General features: G+C 55.4%; 1 protein-coding gene across 1 annotated transcript in view; it reads left to right on the top strand.

The window, feature by feature from the left end:
- The window catches only part of FSTL4 (follistatin like 4), a 334585-nt gene that overhangs the window by 271558 nt on the left and 43711 nt on the right, over positions 1-19316 (top strand). The window contains exon 7 of the mRNA XM_008142339.3: positions 17573-17739. Coding sequence (XP_008140561.2) covers positions 17573-17739 — 167 coding nt within the window. The remainder of the gene's footprint in view (positions 1-17572; positions 17740-19316) is intronic.

The following is a 19316-nucleotide window of genomic DNA, read 5'->3' as shown; positions in this document are numbered from 1 at the left end:
TTCACCTCTGCAGACCTCATTCCTTACTTTTCTCCAGGGCAGAAATGCCGGAAACAATAATTTGTGGAAACTCTGAAAGCCACAGGCCTGAGCCAACAAGGAGAGAAGTAATCAAGACTTTGTCATCCGAGGAGGCGGGTGGCCCCAGTGCCCGATCAGATTCAGTCGGGAATGTATTTCGCCATAACGGTGGCCTCCAGCTGCCGCCCCGGGCGCCGGCTCAGGACTGGAGCACGAAGACAGTCAGTGGCACAGTCTCTTCTGGGGAGGACGGAGCCGGTGCCCCTGGCCTGAGAGAGGAGAGCGGCAGAATGCAACAGAACATTTTTGAAATGCTAATGCACGCTCCCCACAACTTAATTTTATTTTGTTCTTATTGGCTTTTTTATATGGCATTTCACAGTCCCGTGGCCTCAATAGCTAGATCTGCATCATAAAAATGACAACACGGTGATTTAAGGAGGGGAGTCCATCAGAGTGAAATGGATGATGTGCTTTCAAAGTAGCGGTTTAGCACCTCTTACCTGGGGTCAGTGTTCATTTTCAATATATCATTAGAGCATCCTGGTAAGTCACTCAGAGAATGGCGTGTTCCTCTCCCCTGGCCCCACGTTGGGCGGCAATGGAGTGGAGCCCTGCAGGAGGAGCCAGGCCAGGCCCTTGGAGAGGGAAGGAGGGAAGATGACCAGGTGTGTGGGCACAGCCTTCAACCCGGAAGTCGGTCGTGAGCGACTGATGTCATCCAACTCGCCTCCTCTCTCCGTCAGCTTTATAAGCACAGTGTTCACCAAACCAGTATTCATGAAACTCCAAGTGCAGTCAGCCCTGCAGCCAGCAGCCCAGCAGAGGAGAGAGGACACACGATGGTGCCTGATGGGACTCTGCAGACCCCATGTCCGCTCAAGGCAAAGGGCATTGACAGGGGGAGCAGGGCAGCCGCCTCCCCTCTGGTGAGGGCTTAGACCAGAGCACTGGCTGATTGAAACCGTCCCCAGACCCCCCACCCGCCATCCCACATGAGCATGAATTCCTAAGATCTCAGCCCTCAAACCCAAGGACCCCTGTCTCAACACCATGAGACCCCAAAACAGCAACGCTCCTAAGGGCTTTCTTTCCTTTTCTTCTTGAAATAACATATTGTCGGCTCCTCAGAATCCTTCCTGATTGGCCAGAGTGGAGACGGGAGGTGAGGCTAAGGAGGGACATCTTGATCCAGGTGGGGTTACAATGGCAGGAAGGACCGCCTCACGGGGGCGCTCCAGACAGCCAGATGTCAGTATAAACTAGGGTGCTGGGGAAGGGGGAGATGAAACCAGGGTCTCCAGGGATGGAGGAGTGTGGACAGGGCCCTGGGTATCGGTATGGGTTGCTTCTGTGTGTGGTGTTTATCAGGGAGCACTAGAACTAGAAGGTGCTTTATCCCAAAGACTTCTGACCCCTTTAACCCTGAACCTGAGCCTGTTGTTACAACGTGCAAAAGAGAAACCTGGCCGGGCCCGGCACAGCTTTGGCTGCAGGTTCCCGACACGGGCCATGTCCCAGGTGAGGCCCGAGCATGTCCCCACACAGGGCCTGCAAGGCCTCCTGACGCAGGAGCCATTTGTCAGCACGCTGACTTCTGCTCAGGGGCGCACACGCCCCCTCTGCTGGAGGCAGTGGGACTGCCACAGTGGCCCCAGTCCCCATAAGGCTGTGCAGTTGTAACCACAAAGTCATTCAGCAGCACAACCACAAACAAAACACACATGAGATTAAGATAAATTGCCCACCCCATTGCCATGGACAGTATTGCCAGTGCCCAGTGCCAGGGACTTCCTCTGCCCACCCCACCCCCCCACCCCCAGCCTGGTGGAGGAGCCTTGGCGGTGGGTGCATGGCACCATGTTTAACTCTTCAATGACCCCTCTCTGACTTCTTGAGGAAGAGATCCAGATTTGTTTTTTTCTGGAATTTATCATTGCCCCCCTCTCCCTTCAACCCCAGTGCATAGAAATGGGGTGCTAAGAAGAAAAAAGGCCTGTGCTGAACTGCAGGGTGTTGGTCCTGCCTCGGTTTCCCCATCCTCTACATGGGACTAGCCTGCCAATGGGATGAGGTCCCGGATTGCCATCCCTGCAGGGGTGCTGGACAGCCTGCCTGGGGGGGGGGGGGGCACCTCCTGCCAGCCTTGAGCCCCTATTCTGCAGCTAGTTCTCCAGAAATCAACCCACCAAATGATACCTTCATCAATTGTTGTGGGAAACAATTTCCCAAACCTCTAGTTTCACGGCTACCCTGGTGATGGTTGGAATTCCTCTATTTTTGAAGGTTCACGCCCTGCGCCACCCCTGCCCCAGAGGCACCCTCTCTGGGTGCAGGGCTGTGGCCACACTGGTTTCACCAGCAGAGGCAGGGTGGGGCGTGGCAGGGCAGGGCAGAGCTAGAGCCTGGAATTCTTCACACCGATCCTCTGCCAGCTTCACTGGTTTGAGCTGAGATGTCGTGGGCATGTCTGCATAGCACTGAGCTCCTCCGCCAGCTGGTGCCAACGTGGCCAGCGCATGTGGGAAAGCCCAGGACACAAATGGACAACAGCAGGGCGTTTGGCTTGGGGCCAGCTAAGTGGGAGCTGTGGGAGATGAGACTGGAAACGGGTGCTCGTGGGCCTTAAGTGCCAGGCAGAGGAGCCAGTGGGCGGGGAAGAGGTCTGTAGGGAAACCGCCTGCTGGGACATCTCCCAGGAAGAGGCTGGTGCCCCGGCCAGTAGTGGGGTCCTGACCAGGAGCAGCCTCGGAGGAGACGAGGAGAGACGGGTGGGTTACGAGGGGTGCGAAGGTGGTTCGACTGTAATTGTAAAAGGGGGAGAAGTGAATGAGATTTGGGTTCATTCATCCCTAAAATGGAGCGCTCGCTCAGCCAGCCTGCAGCCTCCGCATGTGCCTCGCAAGGCGGGCACGACGTCGTCAAGTGCAGCGAGAAGCAATTTGCCGTGGGTCAGGATGCGCAGGTTTCCAAACTGACAGATGGCGGGGGAGTCTCTGGAGAGGAAACGGGAAGCGTTTTTCTTACCGAGATCTGTCCTTGGACCAAGCACACATGATAGGGTTCTCTCTGTAAGAGGATTTAGAGAACCTAGCCAAGACAGACAGAGAGACATCCCACACAAGGATTCTCCCACCCCCCCTATTTTGGTGCCACGCATCTTGCCTGACATAAGGGAAGGTTTCAGCAAAGGCCAGTGAATCAGTTCCTGTGTCACAACACTGATGACCACGCCACTCACTCTTCTGGGGTGGCCCCTGCCCAGCACCTGCCTGCATGGAGACCCTGCCACCAAGCCCAGGGTCGGCAGGAGAGCATGGCGGTATGAGGTTGGGCCTTGTCAAGCTAGGGTAGGGAACAGAGGGCCTCCTCTAACCCCCACCGTGTAGCTGACGAGCGTGGGTTAGTGGGGCCATGTATGCAAGCAGGCCGCCTGGGAGAGGACCGTGGGAGGACGTGCATTTTCACAGATAAAGGCTAAGTATTTATTTTAGGAATTATTATTCTTACTGTTAGTTATGGCTATTAATGAATACCATGGTTCTCAATGGTGCCACTATTGACATTTGGGGCCAGATATAATTCTCTGTCGTGGGGACCATTCTGTGCATGTAGGATGTTAGCAGCCTCCCTGGCCCTATGCCAGGAAGAAAACACTCCTTCCCCCAGTTGTGATAAATACGTCCAGACTTTACCAAGTGTCCCTGGGGGGCAGAGTCACCTTGGGTTGAGGACCACTCATGTGCACCATGAGGGCCTGCCTTCGTCTTTCATCATCAGGTGCACTCCCCCCCGCCCCACCCCACCCCCGTCTCCATCTGCAGCCAGGCACAAAGTCCCTGCCCCGAGAGAGGCCACTTATTCTCTGGGGAATTCCCGCTCTCACTCACCCAGGGACTTCCCTCCTAAGATTGCCCCTTCTCTCTTTTGCATCATAAAGTCCGCCCTCTCCATCGGATCATCTCCACTGGCTCGCAAACACAACACCTCAAAACACAAACCAGTCTTTCCTTGGCCTTTCGCCAACCATCCCATCTCTCTGCTCCCCTTCATGACAAAACTCTCCTAAAGTGCCCCTTCTCCCACCTCCTTACATCCCGTTCTCCTTCAGTCCATCCCAGAGCCCACTTCACTCCCCAACGCTCTCAGGAAGCATGACAGGTCCCAAATGTCAAGGTCCCAGAGGACCTTCACGTTGCCCGCGATCAAATCTCAGTCCTGGGCTGAGGGCAGCTCTTGGCGGCGCTGGGCACAGGTGACCCCCCACCCTCCCTCCCAGGCTCCGGCTCCTGTGCCTCCTCCTCATCCTCTCACCTCTAAACCTTGGGGGCACCAGGACTCGGTTCTAGACCTCTTCCCTGAGACCACACTCCCTCATGATGTCTGGTCCCTGGCTTTCAATACCATGTAGACATGGATGGCTTCCGAAGGTGTCTCCTGGCCTGGACTACTCTTCGGAGCCCCAGACTCATCTAGCCAACTGCCCACCCCTCCGTCCACCTACTACAGTAAAAACAGAGTCTGGATTTTACCTCAAATGTCTGCTCTTTCTCTCTCAGCCTTTTAGTAAATGGAACCAACACCTACTTAGTTTTTAAGGCCAAAATTCTAGTTTCTATTCTTGATTCTGCCCTTTCCCTCAAACCCCACACCCCATCTAATAAATCACCAATCCATTAGCTCTGCCACCACTGCTCTGGCCTAAGCCACTGACACCTGCAGCATGGGCCCCTCACAGGTCTCCTGTCTTCCTCTGTTGCCCATTCTGTCCACCCTCCACACAACCCCAGGTGCCACCCCAACAGCCTCCACCTGTTCCTGAGGTTGGCCCACCCCCTCCCACAGCCACACACCTCTCCCAGCCAGTCCTGGTGATTCTTGCCGTAGTTGCTTTAGGAGTGAGCACGAGACACAGATCTGGCTAACGGAATGTGAGGGGACCTCAGCATTGGGGCTTCTGGGAAAAGCTTCCTGTTCTTACAGCTCATGCACAGCAGAGTCCCCATCCCCCACTCTGGGATGAAGTGCCCGCCTGCAAGGCTAGATCTGTAGGGTATGGCCACACACTGAGGGCTGCAGAGCCTGCGTCTCGGTGACATTCCAGAACCACAGAACCACCTACCCAGGAAACTCCCTCTTCTCATTAAGTGGATGAGAACTTTTCCTTATTAGTCAGCCCATTTCCAGTCAAGGTTTTCTGTAAAGAAAATGAAGACATCTTGCCCCACGCACAGATGTTCTTTAATAGCATAAATCAGACCATTTTAGTTTCCTGCTCAAAGTCCTCCGGAGAATGGATTCTCATGCAATAAAACCCCAACTCCTCACCATCCTCATGGGCCCCGCCAGCCTGGCTCCTGACCTCATCTCCAGCCACACCTCTGACCCCTGCCCCCGAGGCCTCCTCTCTAACCCCGGGCTGCCCTTTTCCTGTTGGTGCCTGTAGCATCACCAGCCAGAGAGGGACAAGGCTCCTCCAAGTTCCAAACCTGAATTGCCCCCCATCCCCACCCACCCTCCTGGGCATGGTAAAGCACTCAGTGACCAAGGCCACGGGAGCTTCCCGGATGTGTTCTAAAGAGCACAGGGGGTGCCCAGAGGGAGGACAAAGTCTGAACCCAGCTCACCCATGAATCCTGGGAGGCATGCTGGGAAGAGATGGAGGCCGTGAGCAACGTTGCCTTTAAAGATGGAAGTTGGCAGGAGCTCCGTGGGTGCTGGGAGCAGCGGAGCCCACGGCCGGGCTTGGGACCACTCCTCGGGGGTTTATCGGCGCTGTGGCACGCTCGGGAAATTGGAATGGAAACAAAAACCAACACACTGATGTGAGCTGCTCTCCAAAATGGTCTGCTGCTGCCTGTTTACAAAACCCAACCGTGACTTAGCGTTCTCAGGAGACTGAATAATTAAATAGAAAAAGCTCCATTTATTGCTGTTTTTGCAAGACCCAGATGGCTTCTCCCCTTTGATGCGGGGAGAATGGTCCCAGTCAGAGGGCTCAGGTGGGGTGAGGGGACCCAGCGGGACCAGCTCCCTGTCTGGCTTCCGCTGCTCGGGCTGCCTGCTGGACACACCCCAGGCCCGGGGACTCCAGGAGAGACACCTGCGCAGCAGAAACTGTGCCTGCTCCCTCTTCCTCGGCCAAAGGTTCTTAGTCACAAGAACGCTGCAGTTTAGAAGTCATTTCAAAGCCTACTCACTGGGGAGACCCAGAGCATGTTTGCAATCGAGTTGCAGATCAAATGCCTTAGGGAAGTTTAGAGGATTATTAGTCGATACAGAGATGGTGCATCAAGACTGCGTGTGGGTCCCTGCACCTCCCAGCTTGTCTCACTCGGGAAGTGGCAAGAGGATCAAGCCAGGAGCTCAGGAGTCATCCCTGGCACCCCTTTTCCTTGCCCCTCGTCCACACTATTTCCAAGCCTCTTCTCTCCGTCTCACAGTCACCCCTGTCTCTCACCTGAACTAGTACTGTCTCACCTGCTAAAGGGTCTCCCCACCTCCTCTCCTCTCCCCAACAGCCTATTATTCACACAACAGCCAGAATGATCCCTGCAATTCAGATCACATCCCTCCTTGACTTAAAATCCTCCCGATCCCTTTCCACTGCCTGAAATTAAACCTCTAAGCCCTCACCATGCCTCTGCCTGGCCACCTGGCACTTCGCCCTTCTCTGCACCTGTGCTTTGCTCCCTTGGCGTTGGCCACACTGGCATTCCTCCGTTCCCAGAGCATTCTCAGCTCGTCGGGCCTTTGAACAAGCTGTTTTCCCTTAGCAGAATGCCCTTTCCCCAGTCTTGGCCTAGGTCAGTGGTCGGCAAACTGCGGCTCGCGAGCCACATGCGGCTCTTTGGCCCCTTGAGTGTGGCTCGGCGTTAGAACCACTTCTTCAAAATAGACTCGCCCAGGCCGAAAACCGACTTCTGCACCTGGGCCACGAAGTTTCAATCGCACTGTACATGCGCGCCCACACGTGGTGTTTTGTGGAAGAGCCACACTCAAGAGGCCAAAGAGCCGCATGTGGCTCGGGAGCTGCCGTTTGCTGACCACTGGCCTAGGTGCTTTTCTTCTCATCTTAGAGATCTCCACTTAACCCATTGTACACTGGAAGCGTCTGTAGACACAAGCGGCGGACCTTCCCCACACGCCATGCGGGTCTGTAAAAAAAAAAAATGTTTTCTGGACACACTTTATTTTTTTTTTTTTTTTTTTTTATCTGTAGCGAGCTTCCCCCTGGACCAACAGTTCTTTTGAGACCCAATTTCGATGTCCAGTAGTTCCTTATGTGTACATGTCAGCACTGACCCCTCAGCTCTGGATGGTGGACAAATGGTGGTAATGGAGGTCCGACTCCCTCTGGTTTGGTCTCGGCCGAACCCAGGGGCACGGCGTCACCCGGACTAAGGGGCACGTGGCCTCACCCATACCCAAGGGGCGCGTGGTCTCACCCGGGCCTGGGACCCAGCCTCACCTGGATGGATCCAGGGGCGCACGGCCTCACCCGGACCCAGGATCTGGCTTCACCCGTACCCAGGGACGCTTGGCCTCTCCCAGACCCAGGGGCACGTGGCCTCACCCGGGCTTAGTTGCACAAGGCCTCACCTGGATCCAGGGACACATGGTCTCTCCCGGACCCAGGGACGCTTGGCCTCTCCCAGACCCAGGGCCACTTGGGCTCACCCGGGCCTAGGTGCACGAGGCCTCATCCGGATCCAGGGACGCATGGTCTCACCCGGACCCAGGGACGCTTGGCCTCTCCCAGACCCAGGGGCACGTGGCCTCACCCGGGCCTAGGTTCACGAGGCCTCACCCGGATCCAGGGACACATGGTCTCACCCAGACCCAGGAACGTTTGGCCACTCCCAGACCCAGGGCCACTTGGGCTCACCCGGGCCTAGGTGCACGAGGCCTCATCCGGATCCAGGGACACATGGTCTCACCCGGACCCAGGGACGCTTGGCCTCTCCCAGACCCAGGGCCACTTGGGCTCACCCGGGCCTAGGTGCACGAGGCCTCACCCGGATCCAGGGACACATGGTCTCACCCGGACCCAGGGACGCTTGGCCTCTCCCCGACCCAGGGCCACTTGGGCTCACCCGGGCCTAGGTGCACGAGGCCTCACCCGGATCCAGGGACACATGGTCTCACCCAGACCCAGGAACGTTTGGCCACTCCCAGACCCAGGGCCACTTGGGCTCACCCGGGCCTAGGTGCACGAGGCCTCACCCAGATCCAGGGACGCATGGTCTCACCCGGACCCAGGGACGGTTGGCCTCTCCCAGACCCAGGGCCACTTGGGCTCACCCGGGCCTAGGTGCACGAGGCCTCACCCGGATCCTGGGACACATGGTCTCACCCGGACCCAGGGATGCTTGGCCTCTCCCAGACCCAGGGCCACTTGGGCTCACCCGGGCCTAGGTGCACGAGGCCTCACCCGGATCCAGGGACACATGGTCTCACCCGGACCCAGGGACGCTTGGCCTCTCCCCGACCCAGGGCCACTTGGGCTCACCCGGGCCTAGGTGCACGAGGCCTCACCCAGATCCTGGGATACATGGTCTCACCCGGACCCAGGGACGCTTGGCCTCTCCCAGACCCAGGGCCACTTGGGCTCACCCGGGCCTAGGTGCACGAGGCCTCATCCGGATCCAGGGACGCATGGTCTCACCCGGACCCAGGGACACTTGGCCTCTCCCAGACCCAGGGCCACTTGGGCTCACCCGGGCCTAGGTGCACGAGGCCTCATCCGGATCCAGGGACACATGGTCTCACCCGGACCCAGGGACGCTTGGCCTCTCCCAGACCCAGGGCCACTTGGGCTCACCCGGGCCTAGGTGCACAAGGCCTCACCCGGATCCAGGGACACATGGTCTCACCCGGACCCAGGGACGCTTGGCCTCTCCCAGACCCAGGGCCACTTGGGCTCACCCGGGCCTAGGTGCACGAGGCCTCATCCGGATCCAGGGACGCATGGTCTCGCCCGGACCCAGGGACGCTTGGCCTCTCAGACCCAGGGGCACGTGGCCTCACCCAGGCCTAGGTGCACGAGGCCTCACCCGGATCCAGGGACACATGGTCTCACCCGGACCCAGGGACGCTTGGCCTCTCCCAGACCCAGGGCCACTTGCGCTCACCCGGGCCTAGGTGCACGCGGCCTCACCCGGATCCAGGGACACATGGTCTCGCCTGGACCCAGGGGTGTGTGGGCTCTCCCAGACCCAGGGGCGCTTGGCCTCGCCCGGGCACGGGATCCAGCGTCATCCGGGTCCAGGGGCACTTGGCCTCACCCGGACCCGGAGTCCGGCCTCACCTGGACCCAGGGGCATGTGGCCTCACCTAGACCCAGGGACATGAGGCCTCACTTATACCCAGAGGTGTGTGACCACACCCGAGCCCAGAGGCGCGCAACCCCGCCCGCACCCGGGTCTCAGCGGGGCCCCGTCTTCCCGATCCCAATTCCTGCCGGTCAATCCCCCCTCAGAAATTCCCCTGGCCATCCTTCCAGAGCTCCAGTATGGCTGCTGCAGAACTCGTCGGGCGGCGGCTCGGCGAAGCTCCGGTGCACCCGGTGCATGGCGGTGGGCCAGTCTGGCGTCGCTGCGTCGGCCCTTGGGTCTGCATCGGTGGCCGGTCGCCGAGCATGCGCACCTGGCCGCTTCCGGGGCGTTGAGATTCTTGACGGACTCAGAGGTCAGCAAGCGCGGAGTCTCCCACCCCATGTCTCATAGGGGCTCGTCTGTCCGTGCTTGGCTGCCAGTGGAGCCGTCCCCTCAGCTGGAGACCGCCGGGGGAACTGCGCCGAGCACGTTCCAGGCCGCTGTTGTATCACCTGAGCCATAGTTCTTTTGTGTCGCCTGAGCTGTAGTTCTTAAAGTGTGGTCTTTGGGTCTCCGGCATCAGCATCATCCCACATACCCCTCTTTTATTCTAGTTGTAGAGCATCTACTCAGTCAGCCCTATGGTGGTCTTGGATGGTGTCTGCTCTGCTCTCTTGTCGTAGTCTCAAAGTTGTTGTGATAGGCAACAATCAGGCTTCCGCCCTATGCCTCCATCTTGGTCCTCCTTTGTATAGTTAAGTCTTGATTGTTGTTGGTGTCACTGGGGGGGCTCTCTTTGTCTAGAAAGGAAGAGTTGCTGTGCAGGAGACACGTTTATGGGCCGGGTCTTGGTGCAGCAAAGCTTTGGCGCTCACTGAATATTCCCGTTGAATGTGTCCCTTATGCACGTGGTTGAAATCTGGTGTCATCTCCCACAGACCACTAGATGCCCTCGTTTCTGGGTCTCCAATGGGGTGTAGATCAGCTACTGCCTTAGGCACTCAGCAAGGATTACAGCAAAAAGTGTAGTTTCTTCCTCCTGTCTGAGTTGGACACACTTTAAAATCATTCTTCATGAGAACTTTCAGCTGAAAATATTCAAGGACACCCAAATTGTGAGTAATATATTTATTTTATAATAGTCATTGCAAATTGATTTTTTAAATTAAATTCAAAATATTGTGGCATGTGGGGATGGTTTCCGTTTTGGACGTGTGGCGGTTAACTGGTTAAATGTCTCCTAATGAGAGAGGCTCCCACTGCCACTCCCACTCACATCCTAATAGGCTTCCCTGCTGTTCTATCAGCATCTTGTTCTTTCGATCTGTAGTGCTTATTATACACGTTCTCTCCCGGCCCACTCTGAGGCCCCCTCCCTTGCCCAGAGCCTGGACACTATGTGATCATGAAAGCAGTAGAAAGGGCTGTGGGATGAGAGTGAGCTGCCTGGACAAGGGTGTTCGGGGGATATCAGAGCAGAAGTTGGATCTCCTCTCAACAGAGGATTCTCAGAGGGTTCCTGGCCTGAATAACTTGGCCTCTCACAGGTTCCTTCCTCAGCTCACTACAGTTTCTTTCTTTCTCTTCTGAGGGAGTGTACTAGGTAATTAACACCAGCTGCTGTAGAAACCCCCAAGTCTCAGTAGTACAGAGCAGAGGCTGTTTCTCACCCTTATCAGGTCTGAGCAGGTCAGGCAGCTCTCAAGCAGCAACTAGGAGGCCGTGTTCTTCGCTTTCACAAAATACATGACCACACAGTCTCCACAGAGGAGAGAGATAGCGTGGATGATGACTGCATTAGGCAGGGTTCTCCAGAGAAACGAACCAAATAGGATGTATCGATGGGTGGGTGGGTGGGTGGGTGGGTGGATGAGTGGGTGGGTGTGTGGAGGGGCAGATGGGCAGATGGTGGATGAATGGATGGATGGATGGATGGGTGGAAGGATGGAGAGAGAGGATTGGCTCACATGATTTTGGCAGCTGAGATTTGCAGTCAGGAAGATGGGGACCCAGGAGAACCGATGGCATAAATTCCAGTCTGAAAGCCAGCAGGCTCAAACCCAGGAAGAGATGGTGTCTGAACTCCAAAAATAAGGAGGAGGGAATCTGAAGATGGCACAAAAATCGAATCAGATTTTGCATAAAGAAACAGGAAATTTTGGACAAGTGCACGTCTGGCTGGTCCAGAGCCCCCTGTGGAGGCCAGACACAGCTCAGTGCTCAAAACGGGAGTGTCAAGATGAAAGGCCCTGCAACAACTCGTTCCAAGCCTCCCACCTGCCAAGTTCCAGCAGCTGTTGGAAAGGAGTGAGTGGAGGAGAAAAGAGGGGACACAACGCATCCCACCTGTTATATCTGCAAATGCCAGGTGAAGTCATCATGTCCAGGAGACATTGAGACGTTGCCTGTCCCCTACTTGGTCAGAAGACATGGTTTCTGTCCTACTTACCAACTTCATAGTGTGGCCCTGGTCACAGGAACAAGACCAGATCAATAGAGCTTGTCCCACAGGTGCCACACTTCCTTTGGCGACTCCCAGGTCACCTGAGGGGTTCATCCTGAGGAAAGAACATGAATTTACAAGGAGAACACTGTGAGAAGGGGCTGCAGCCACAGAGTTGTGTCTAAGCGCCCACCTGGCTCTCTCCCCAGGTGGCCCTAATTCTCAAGCAGGCCCCTGAGACTGGCTTTGCCCTGCAAGGTTCAGTCTAAAAATCACTGTGCAGCCCGGTCAGTGTGGCTAGTGGTTGAGTGTTGACCTATGAACCAGGAGGTTGCAGTGCGGTTCCCAGGAAGGGCATATGCCTAGGTTGTGGGCTCCATCCCCAGTTGGGGGTGTGAGGAGGCAGCCAATAGATGATTCTCTTTCATCACTGATGTTCTTATCTCTCCCCCTCTCCCTTCCTCTCTCTGAAATCAATAAAAACGTATTTTTAAAAATAAATAAAATATCGCTGTGCGGGCAGGTTGATTGAGCTTTTGACGGGCTCTTTTCACCAAGACCATCATTTGGAAAAAAAAAAATGCCAACTGTCCAGATGGGAATGTGTTCCATTAGTGCATCTCCAACATGCGAACACTAACGCCAACTTGACGAGAATCTGAGAATAGGAATGTGTTCCATTAGTGCATTTCTAACATATAAATACTAACGCCAACTTGACGAGAATTTGAGAAATTTAATTTTTATTGCTGTGAAGCACCAGAATCCTGCTTGAGAAGGTGCTGATGGGCTTATGAGTGTCTCATCGAGTTCAGTGCAGTGTGAGGAACAGCACCCGAGGTCACGGGAAAGCTGTAATAGGAACTAACACCGGCTCTCCAGCGACTGAAGTCTCATGGCCTCCTGTTTTCAGGAAGCGTGTTTGTTACCTGCTCACCCTGGGTCCATTCACCGCGGCACCGCCCCTTCTCTCCAAGCTCCAAGGAGCAGGGAGAGCAGGTGTGCAGGGAGCAGGCTGAGAGCTGGTGTTTGCAACACCTTGTGTCTGGAAAACCAAGGGTGTTGCCGCTCTGGTTTGAAGGACCTAGACAGTGAGCTAGGTGTCTCCCCGGAGACAGCTGTCAGCCCAACTTGGCCTGAAGCTACCGACTGTGTGCCAGGCACCATGCTGGGCACCGGAGCCCCAAACAGCCCTGCCTGGGACCCCACTGCCGGACACGCAGCCTAGTTAGTGCGCCACGAAGGTCTGTCTCACGCTGACTTCGACAACCGTGGCCATGCAACCTGTCCCTCTTAATCCCAGGGGGAAACAAGGGGGAAGCCCACTGACGTCAGAAGGCCAGGTGCATGGGGAGGCAGGAGTCCCAAGTTGTGAGGCCCCCTAACTCCCTTGCCCGCCCCAAATTCCCTGCTCGCCAGGCAGCCTGCCAGTTCTTATCACAGGGCCATTGTCATCTGGGGGCATCTCTGCCCAACAGGCCTGGACAAGCTCCCCATTGACTGCTCTGACCTTCTCTTTCCAAGGGCACCAGCCTCTTCCTATAGCCGCATTCTGCAGGGGGGTCACTTAGCAGGGAAGTGGGGCTGCCAGAGGAAGGCGTGCCGAACAGCAAATAACTGGGAGTGAGGAGAGGTTCGGTTGCCATAAATCTCTTCAGAATTTTACACGGAGCTGGAGAATATTGACATGAGTTAAATTCAATAAAACAACATTTAATTAAACTTTAAATGATCCAAATATTTGCACTTTGGTTAATGTTTGTGTAGCTGACAGCAGAATTATGATGGTCTGTCAGTATGCACCATTCTAATTTTGCAAGTCTTTCCTGTGCTAAGTGCATGTCCTCAGACATACAGATGATGGGCGGGTGTGCTCAGCAAGGTCGCGGGAGCCGGCTGTCCCAGGGCAGAGACCTAGATGCACACACTTCCTTCCTGGGGTGTTTTGGTTGGTTGGTTGTTTTTAGCCCTGTGCTATAGGCTCCTGCAGACATTTTTTTTAAACTTTTTGAAATATATTGCTTTGGGGCCACGTGGAGGGAGGCCTCCTGCGTTGCACGTAAGTGTTACATTCCAAATGAGGGTGGTGCTCCTAGCCTGGTAATTAGGGCCCCCTGACCCCCAGCCAGCCAGTCTACCTCACCTCCCCAAATCCACCTGCACTCCCTTTCCATCTATGCAGACATCCCCATCTTCTAAGACAAGGGTTCTCAGGCCTCAGGGTACTATGGGAGCCCTGGGGTGCATCAGTGCATGAGTGAAGGGGTGCGTATATCTTTGTGAATTAGTATTTTGGTTTTGTGGGGATTTTTTTATAAATGTCCAGAATGGAATTGCTGGGTCATATAATAGCTCTATTTTTAATTTTTTTGAGGAACCCACATACGTTCTCCATAATGGCTGCACCAGTCTGCGTTTCCACCAACAGTGCACAGGGTTCCCTTTTCTCCACAGCCTCGCCAGCACTTGCTGCTGGTTGACTTATCGATGATAGCCATTCTGACAGGAGTGAGGTGATACCTCATTGTGGTTTTAATTTGCATCTCCCTGAGGATTCGTGATGCTGAGCATCCTTTCACGTGTCTTAGGCCATCTGTATGTCCTCTCTGGAGAAGTGTCTATTCAGGTCCTCTGCCCATTTTTTAATGAGGTTGCTTGTTTGTTTGTATGTTGTTGTTGTTGTGTTGTTGTTGTTTTTGGTGTTAAGTTTTATGAATTCCTCATATATTTTGGATATTAACCCCTTAATGGATGCATCATTGGTGACTGTTGTCTGCCATTCAATAGGTCGTCCTTTTGTTTCGTTGATGGTTCCTTAACTTTGCAAATGCTGTTTAATTTAATATAATCCCATTTGTTTATTTTGTTGTTTCCCTTGCCCAAGGAGATATATCCAAAAAATATATTACTAAGAGAAATGTCAGAGTTACTGCCCATGTTTTCTTCTAAGATTTTTATGGTTTGGGTCTTATATACATCTTTAATCCACTTTGAGTTTTTTTTCTTGTATATAGTGTGAGAAAGCAGTCTAGTTTTTTTGTTTGTGTTTTACATCATATGTCCAGTTTTCTCAACATCATTTCTTGAGGAGACTGTCTTTGCCTCATTGTATATTCTTGTCTCCTTTGTCATAGATTAATTGGCCATATAAGTGATAACATACCTGACTTCTTCACAAGCCCCACTCACCAGCCATTGGGAGAAAAATGCACCTAAATATTCAATCCATTATAAAGCTGAGTCCAGGCTGATGATCATTTTTGCAGTCCACATAAGTAATGCTCTCCCTAAGAAAAATGCTTCGTGTTTCCAATTCCCCACCCCACCCCACGTCCCCAGCTGCTCCTCTATCTGGTTTCTGAGTGTGGATTTAAGCACCCTGCCATTCTCCACCGCCTCCAGTTTCTGCTGCCGGGACCGCACCCCCCCACCCCCCACCCCACCCCCAATCCTCCCCAGTTGCCCTGTCAGAGGTCAGCCCTGGCTGAGCTCCTGGTCTAGGCTCTCTCAGCCTGGTGGATTCTGGAGTCTGGGGTTCCCTTGGTTCAGCCTCCCGCAGCCCCCACTGGCACTATTCAGCCCTCAAGGTCAGGAGGTCATTGCCTTTGGGCCCAGATCTGGCCATCCAATGCAGCCCTCAGACACAGGGGTACAGAGCACCTCACAGCCCAGCCAGTGCACAGGCAAAGACCTCTGGGTCCCTCCAGGTCCCTCAGGAGTCCAGGGGGCTCTGGTGGATAATCCCAGGCCCTGGCTCTCTCACACCATGTGTAATCGCCCCAGGTGGGGAGGGGAGCAGGCGGTTGGAGACAGTTCAGCCTCCTCCTAGGGCCCCCCACTTGGTTCCCCTCACCTGTTCACTAGCAGGCACACTCTTTGCCCTTCCCACTGTCTCCCTTGTGATTCCCACAATGCCCCGGGACGAGGATGGGGTATTCCATGCCTGCTTACATCTTCCATAGAGCACAGGGCCTCATGGGTTTGGGGGAGGGGGTGCGGGTTATGTACTTTTATTGATTTCAGAGAGGGAGAGAGAGTTAGAAACATCAATAATAAGAGAATCATAGATCAGCTGCCTCCTACACGCTCCCTACTGGGGGCTGAGCCTGCAACCTGGGCACTCAACCACTGGGCCACACCAGGCCAGGAATCCCATGAGGAAGAGGTACCTTGTCTGTACCTGGGGAGAATCTGGGTTCTGAGCCCTAAGGGCCAGCACAGCACAGGGGAAGCTAGACAATTTTAGCAAATTCTCCTTATCGCTCCTCTCTCTGCCCTCTATCTCCAAAGCCGGGTGGCGATACAGTGGGCTAGCGCCTTCTCTGCCCTGAGAAATAAGCGTCATGACTCCGAGGCGGGAGGGCGGCACCCAGAACGTGATTGCAGAGGGAATGCGAAATGCGCCTTCGTTTGTGAAATACTGCGCGGGTTGCACCTGCATCAATCACGGGCTGCTTATCTTTCCTCCTGCGGCTCCGGCACCGGGAGCCACATTTGTCCTGTGTGTGGTTGTCCCCTCTCCACTGGCCTGCTGGCTCCTTTCCTTCTTTATTTCCATTTTCTCCGTTTTGCATCCATCCGTCCAACAAGCGCTGATTGAGCACCGAGGACTGGTATATACCTTGTTCCTCTTCGTGGGCCAGGGCAGGGCCACTGAATGACTGTGGGTGGACAGGGCTTTGCTCCTCAGGTTCCCACCTGACGGCGTCTGCTTTGCAGTGCATCGCGCCTGTGGCTTCGTGCCTGCGGCTGTTTTGGCTCCCCTTCCCCTCCCCTCTCCCACACACGCTGGCAGGAGGGTGTGAGCACAGATGTTCTGCCTGATCTCAGCTCAAAAGTGCCCCACTGAGTCACACAGCTCCATCCCCAGCTCTCTCTGCCTTGCTCCACACCTGTCAGACACCCCCAGGCCCTGACAGAGTCTCAGTCAGAGTAAACAGGGCTCCGAGCATTTTTGCTGTTATCCCAGAATAAGCACAGCGCCCCTTACCCCCGAGCCAGCTGCCTCCCTCAGCTCATGCCGTCTCTGCCCCAAGCCCCCTGACTTGCAGACTTGGGGGAGGCAGTCCAGCCAGTGGGCTGGTGACTCTCCCTCCAAGCCTGATCCCATTTTGGTTTTTGAACATCTGAGTCTGGTTAATGTTTTCATAAATCCCAAGAATTTCAGAAAGCCTGTGGTTAAAGGGAAACATTTTAGACCCTTCCCATTTGCCTGAAGAATGACCAGTCTTCGTGCCAGTTATCAAGTGTGAAATGGCAACGATTAATAATTTGTGCAGCCTAAAGTACACTTCAAAAAAATTAAAGGCTACCGTGCATGGTGGCTGAGCAGAAATCCAAATCCAAGTTCAGAGAATCCTCAGACAGAAACAAGCCTTCAAAGGTCAGCCAGTCCATTCCCCAGACTGCAGACAGCGCAACCTTTACGCTGCCCCCAGAAGGAGAGCTTGACTGCACCTCGCCGGGCCCAGCCCTCGTGAGGCCCGAGGCCGGGAGCACATGGCGGGCGCTGCACGTCTGTCCGGGTCTCTGTGTGATGGCCCGCAGGGCTGGCAGCCCACATTCCAGCCACAGCCCAGGTGGCTCCTGTGCACTCGCTGTGGTTCCTGGCCCGTTTTGACCCACAGAGCCCTTTGACCATTTGGCATAAGTTGTGGCCCCTCTCCCAGCAGGTATGTCCATCTGTCCATTCTGTCAGCACGTGGTGGACAAATTCCCGTTGCCTTCAAGCACCCTCGGCCCCTGCCCTGGAGGAAATCCCCGGCACCTGACGGCCTTCTTCTCCCTGCAGAGGTGGTTCAGCTCAGCCTCGCCCCCGAGGAGAGGGTCAGCGTGGCCACCGTGACCGTGGGGCTGAGCACCGTGCTGACGTGTGCTGTCCGCGGAGACCTGCGACCACCCATCGTCTGGAAGCGCAACGGGCTCGCCCTGAACTTCCTGGATTTGGAAGACATCAACGTAAGTGGCCTGGCTCTGACTTGGAGCTCAAACGTGCGTCCAGGGGAAGTCGCCTGTGCAAGGCTGTGGCCGAGGCAGGGCCTGAGGGCTCTCTTCTGCCGCCCACATTTGGTACCTCCCAACCTGCTGCCTGACACCTGGAGGTACCAGAAAACCCAAGTCCCACCACAGGCAGAGGCAGGACGCCTGGTGGCTGTACGCCTGCCAGCCAGGCCCAGAAGAAGGGGAACGGGGAAGCAAGGGGGCAGGGGAGGAGGTCCTTGTTACAGGCCAAAGCAGCTAAGGCCCGGAGGTGGGCGTGAGGATGGGATGTGAGAGGAAGGGGCTGTGTATCGAGCCCACCGCTCAGAGGGAGGGACCACAGTGCAACAGAGAACGTGGCCAGATAGGAGGGCTCCGGGCAGGGAGAAAGAACATCTGGGTGAGGTCCCCTGGGGGGTGGAGGAGAAACTCCGGGCCTAAAGCTGGGCAGAATATAGGCAGCTGGACATGGGAAGAGGGGTTCCCTGTGGAGGGCAGAGGTGAGCTCCTGGGCTGGGTTGGCTGGAGGGCAGAGGCCAGGTGATGAGGGGAAAGAAAATTAGGTCCAGCCTGGGGCCCGCCTGGGGCCTTGCTTATGGAGTGGGAAATGGGGGATGTGATGCGTTGAGTGGGAGAGCCCTGAGCTCACACAGCCTGATGTGACCAACAGGAGGACGTCTGCACTCTGAGGGCCCCGGCAGGCTGGGCTGGGGTCCCAGCGTCACCCACACTGCCTGCAGCACTGACGCGATTTCTTAAACAGCTGATCCTCAATGAATTAATTTATCAGAAAAGCGACATTAGTGGTACCTCCCTTCTGCTGGACTTGAGAAATACAGGGATTCATTCAAGAATATTCATTGGCCCTGGTTTGGCTCAGTGGGTGAAATGGTTTCCCAGAAGTTCATGTGAGAAGACAGAATGACGTCACCAAGCAGGGTGCTGCCAGGTCAGCAGAAACGGGGGGGCAGCCCTGGTCTTGGCACAGGACAGGTCAACTGGCTCAGAATGGGATGCTTGGGCCAGAGAAGGAAGACCTGTGGGATGTGTGGCCAGTTCCCGCTTACAGTGCTAAGGTGCTGGGGGAGGTGCTGGGGAAGAGGGAGTCGGCCTGGTCTGTGTGACCCCAGAGTTGGACTAGGACAAAGGGCCAGGGCGCACCCCAAAAAGAAACCAATTTTAGCTCCTTAGCTGAACCCCATTCCAGCCACAGCCCTGCCTGTCGATGGAGTGAGCCCTCACAGGAGGCAGTGAGCTCCCCAGCCCTAGAGACAAGCCCGTGCAAGCAGGAGTGTGATTAGCAATGCCGCTGGCCACAAGAGGGCAGCTAAACCCACCACCTTGCAGTCTGCTTTATGGGGAGGGCCCAGTACGGAATTCTGCAGGAATCCTCCAAAGTTGGGATTCTTGCTGCACCCTGGAAATTGTGCAGGAAGCAGACAGAAAGAGGGGCCATCCTGGAGTTCCATTCTGGGCAGAGCTGGCAGGAGTGCCCTCCCCCCAGTCACACTGGGCAGGTCCGTTTCCTTGTGATTTCCTCATAGGCTGGATTCTAC

This window comes from Eptesicus fuscus, chromosome 6, assembly GCF_027574615.1.
Source record: "Eptesicus fuscus isolate TK198812 chromosome 6, DD_ASM_mEF_20220401, whole genome shotgun sequence".
NCBI classification, from domain to species: Eukaryota; Metazoa; Chordata; class Mammalia; order Chiroptera; family Vespertilionidae; genus Eptesicus; species Eptesicus fuscus.
Note: the sequence above shows the minus strand (reverse complement) of the source record. Positions and strands in the feature narration are given on the sequence as shown.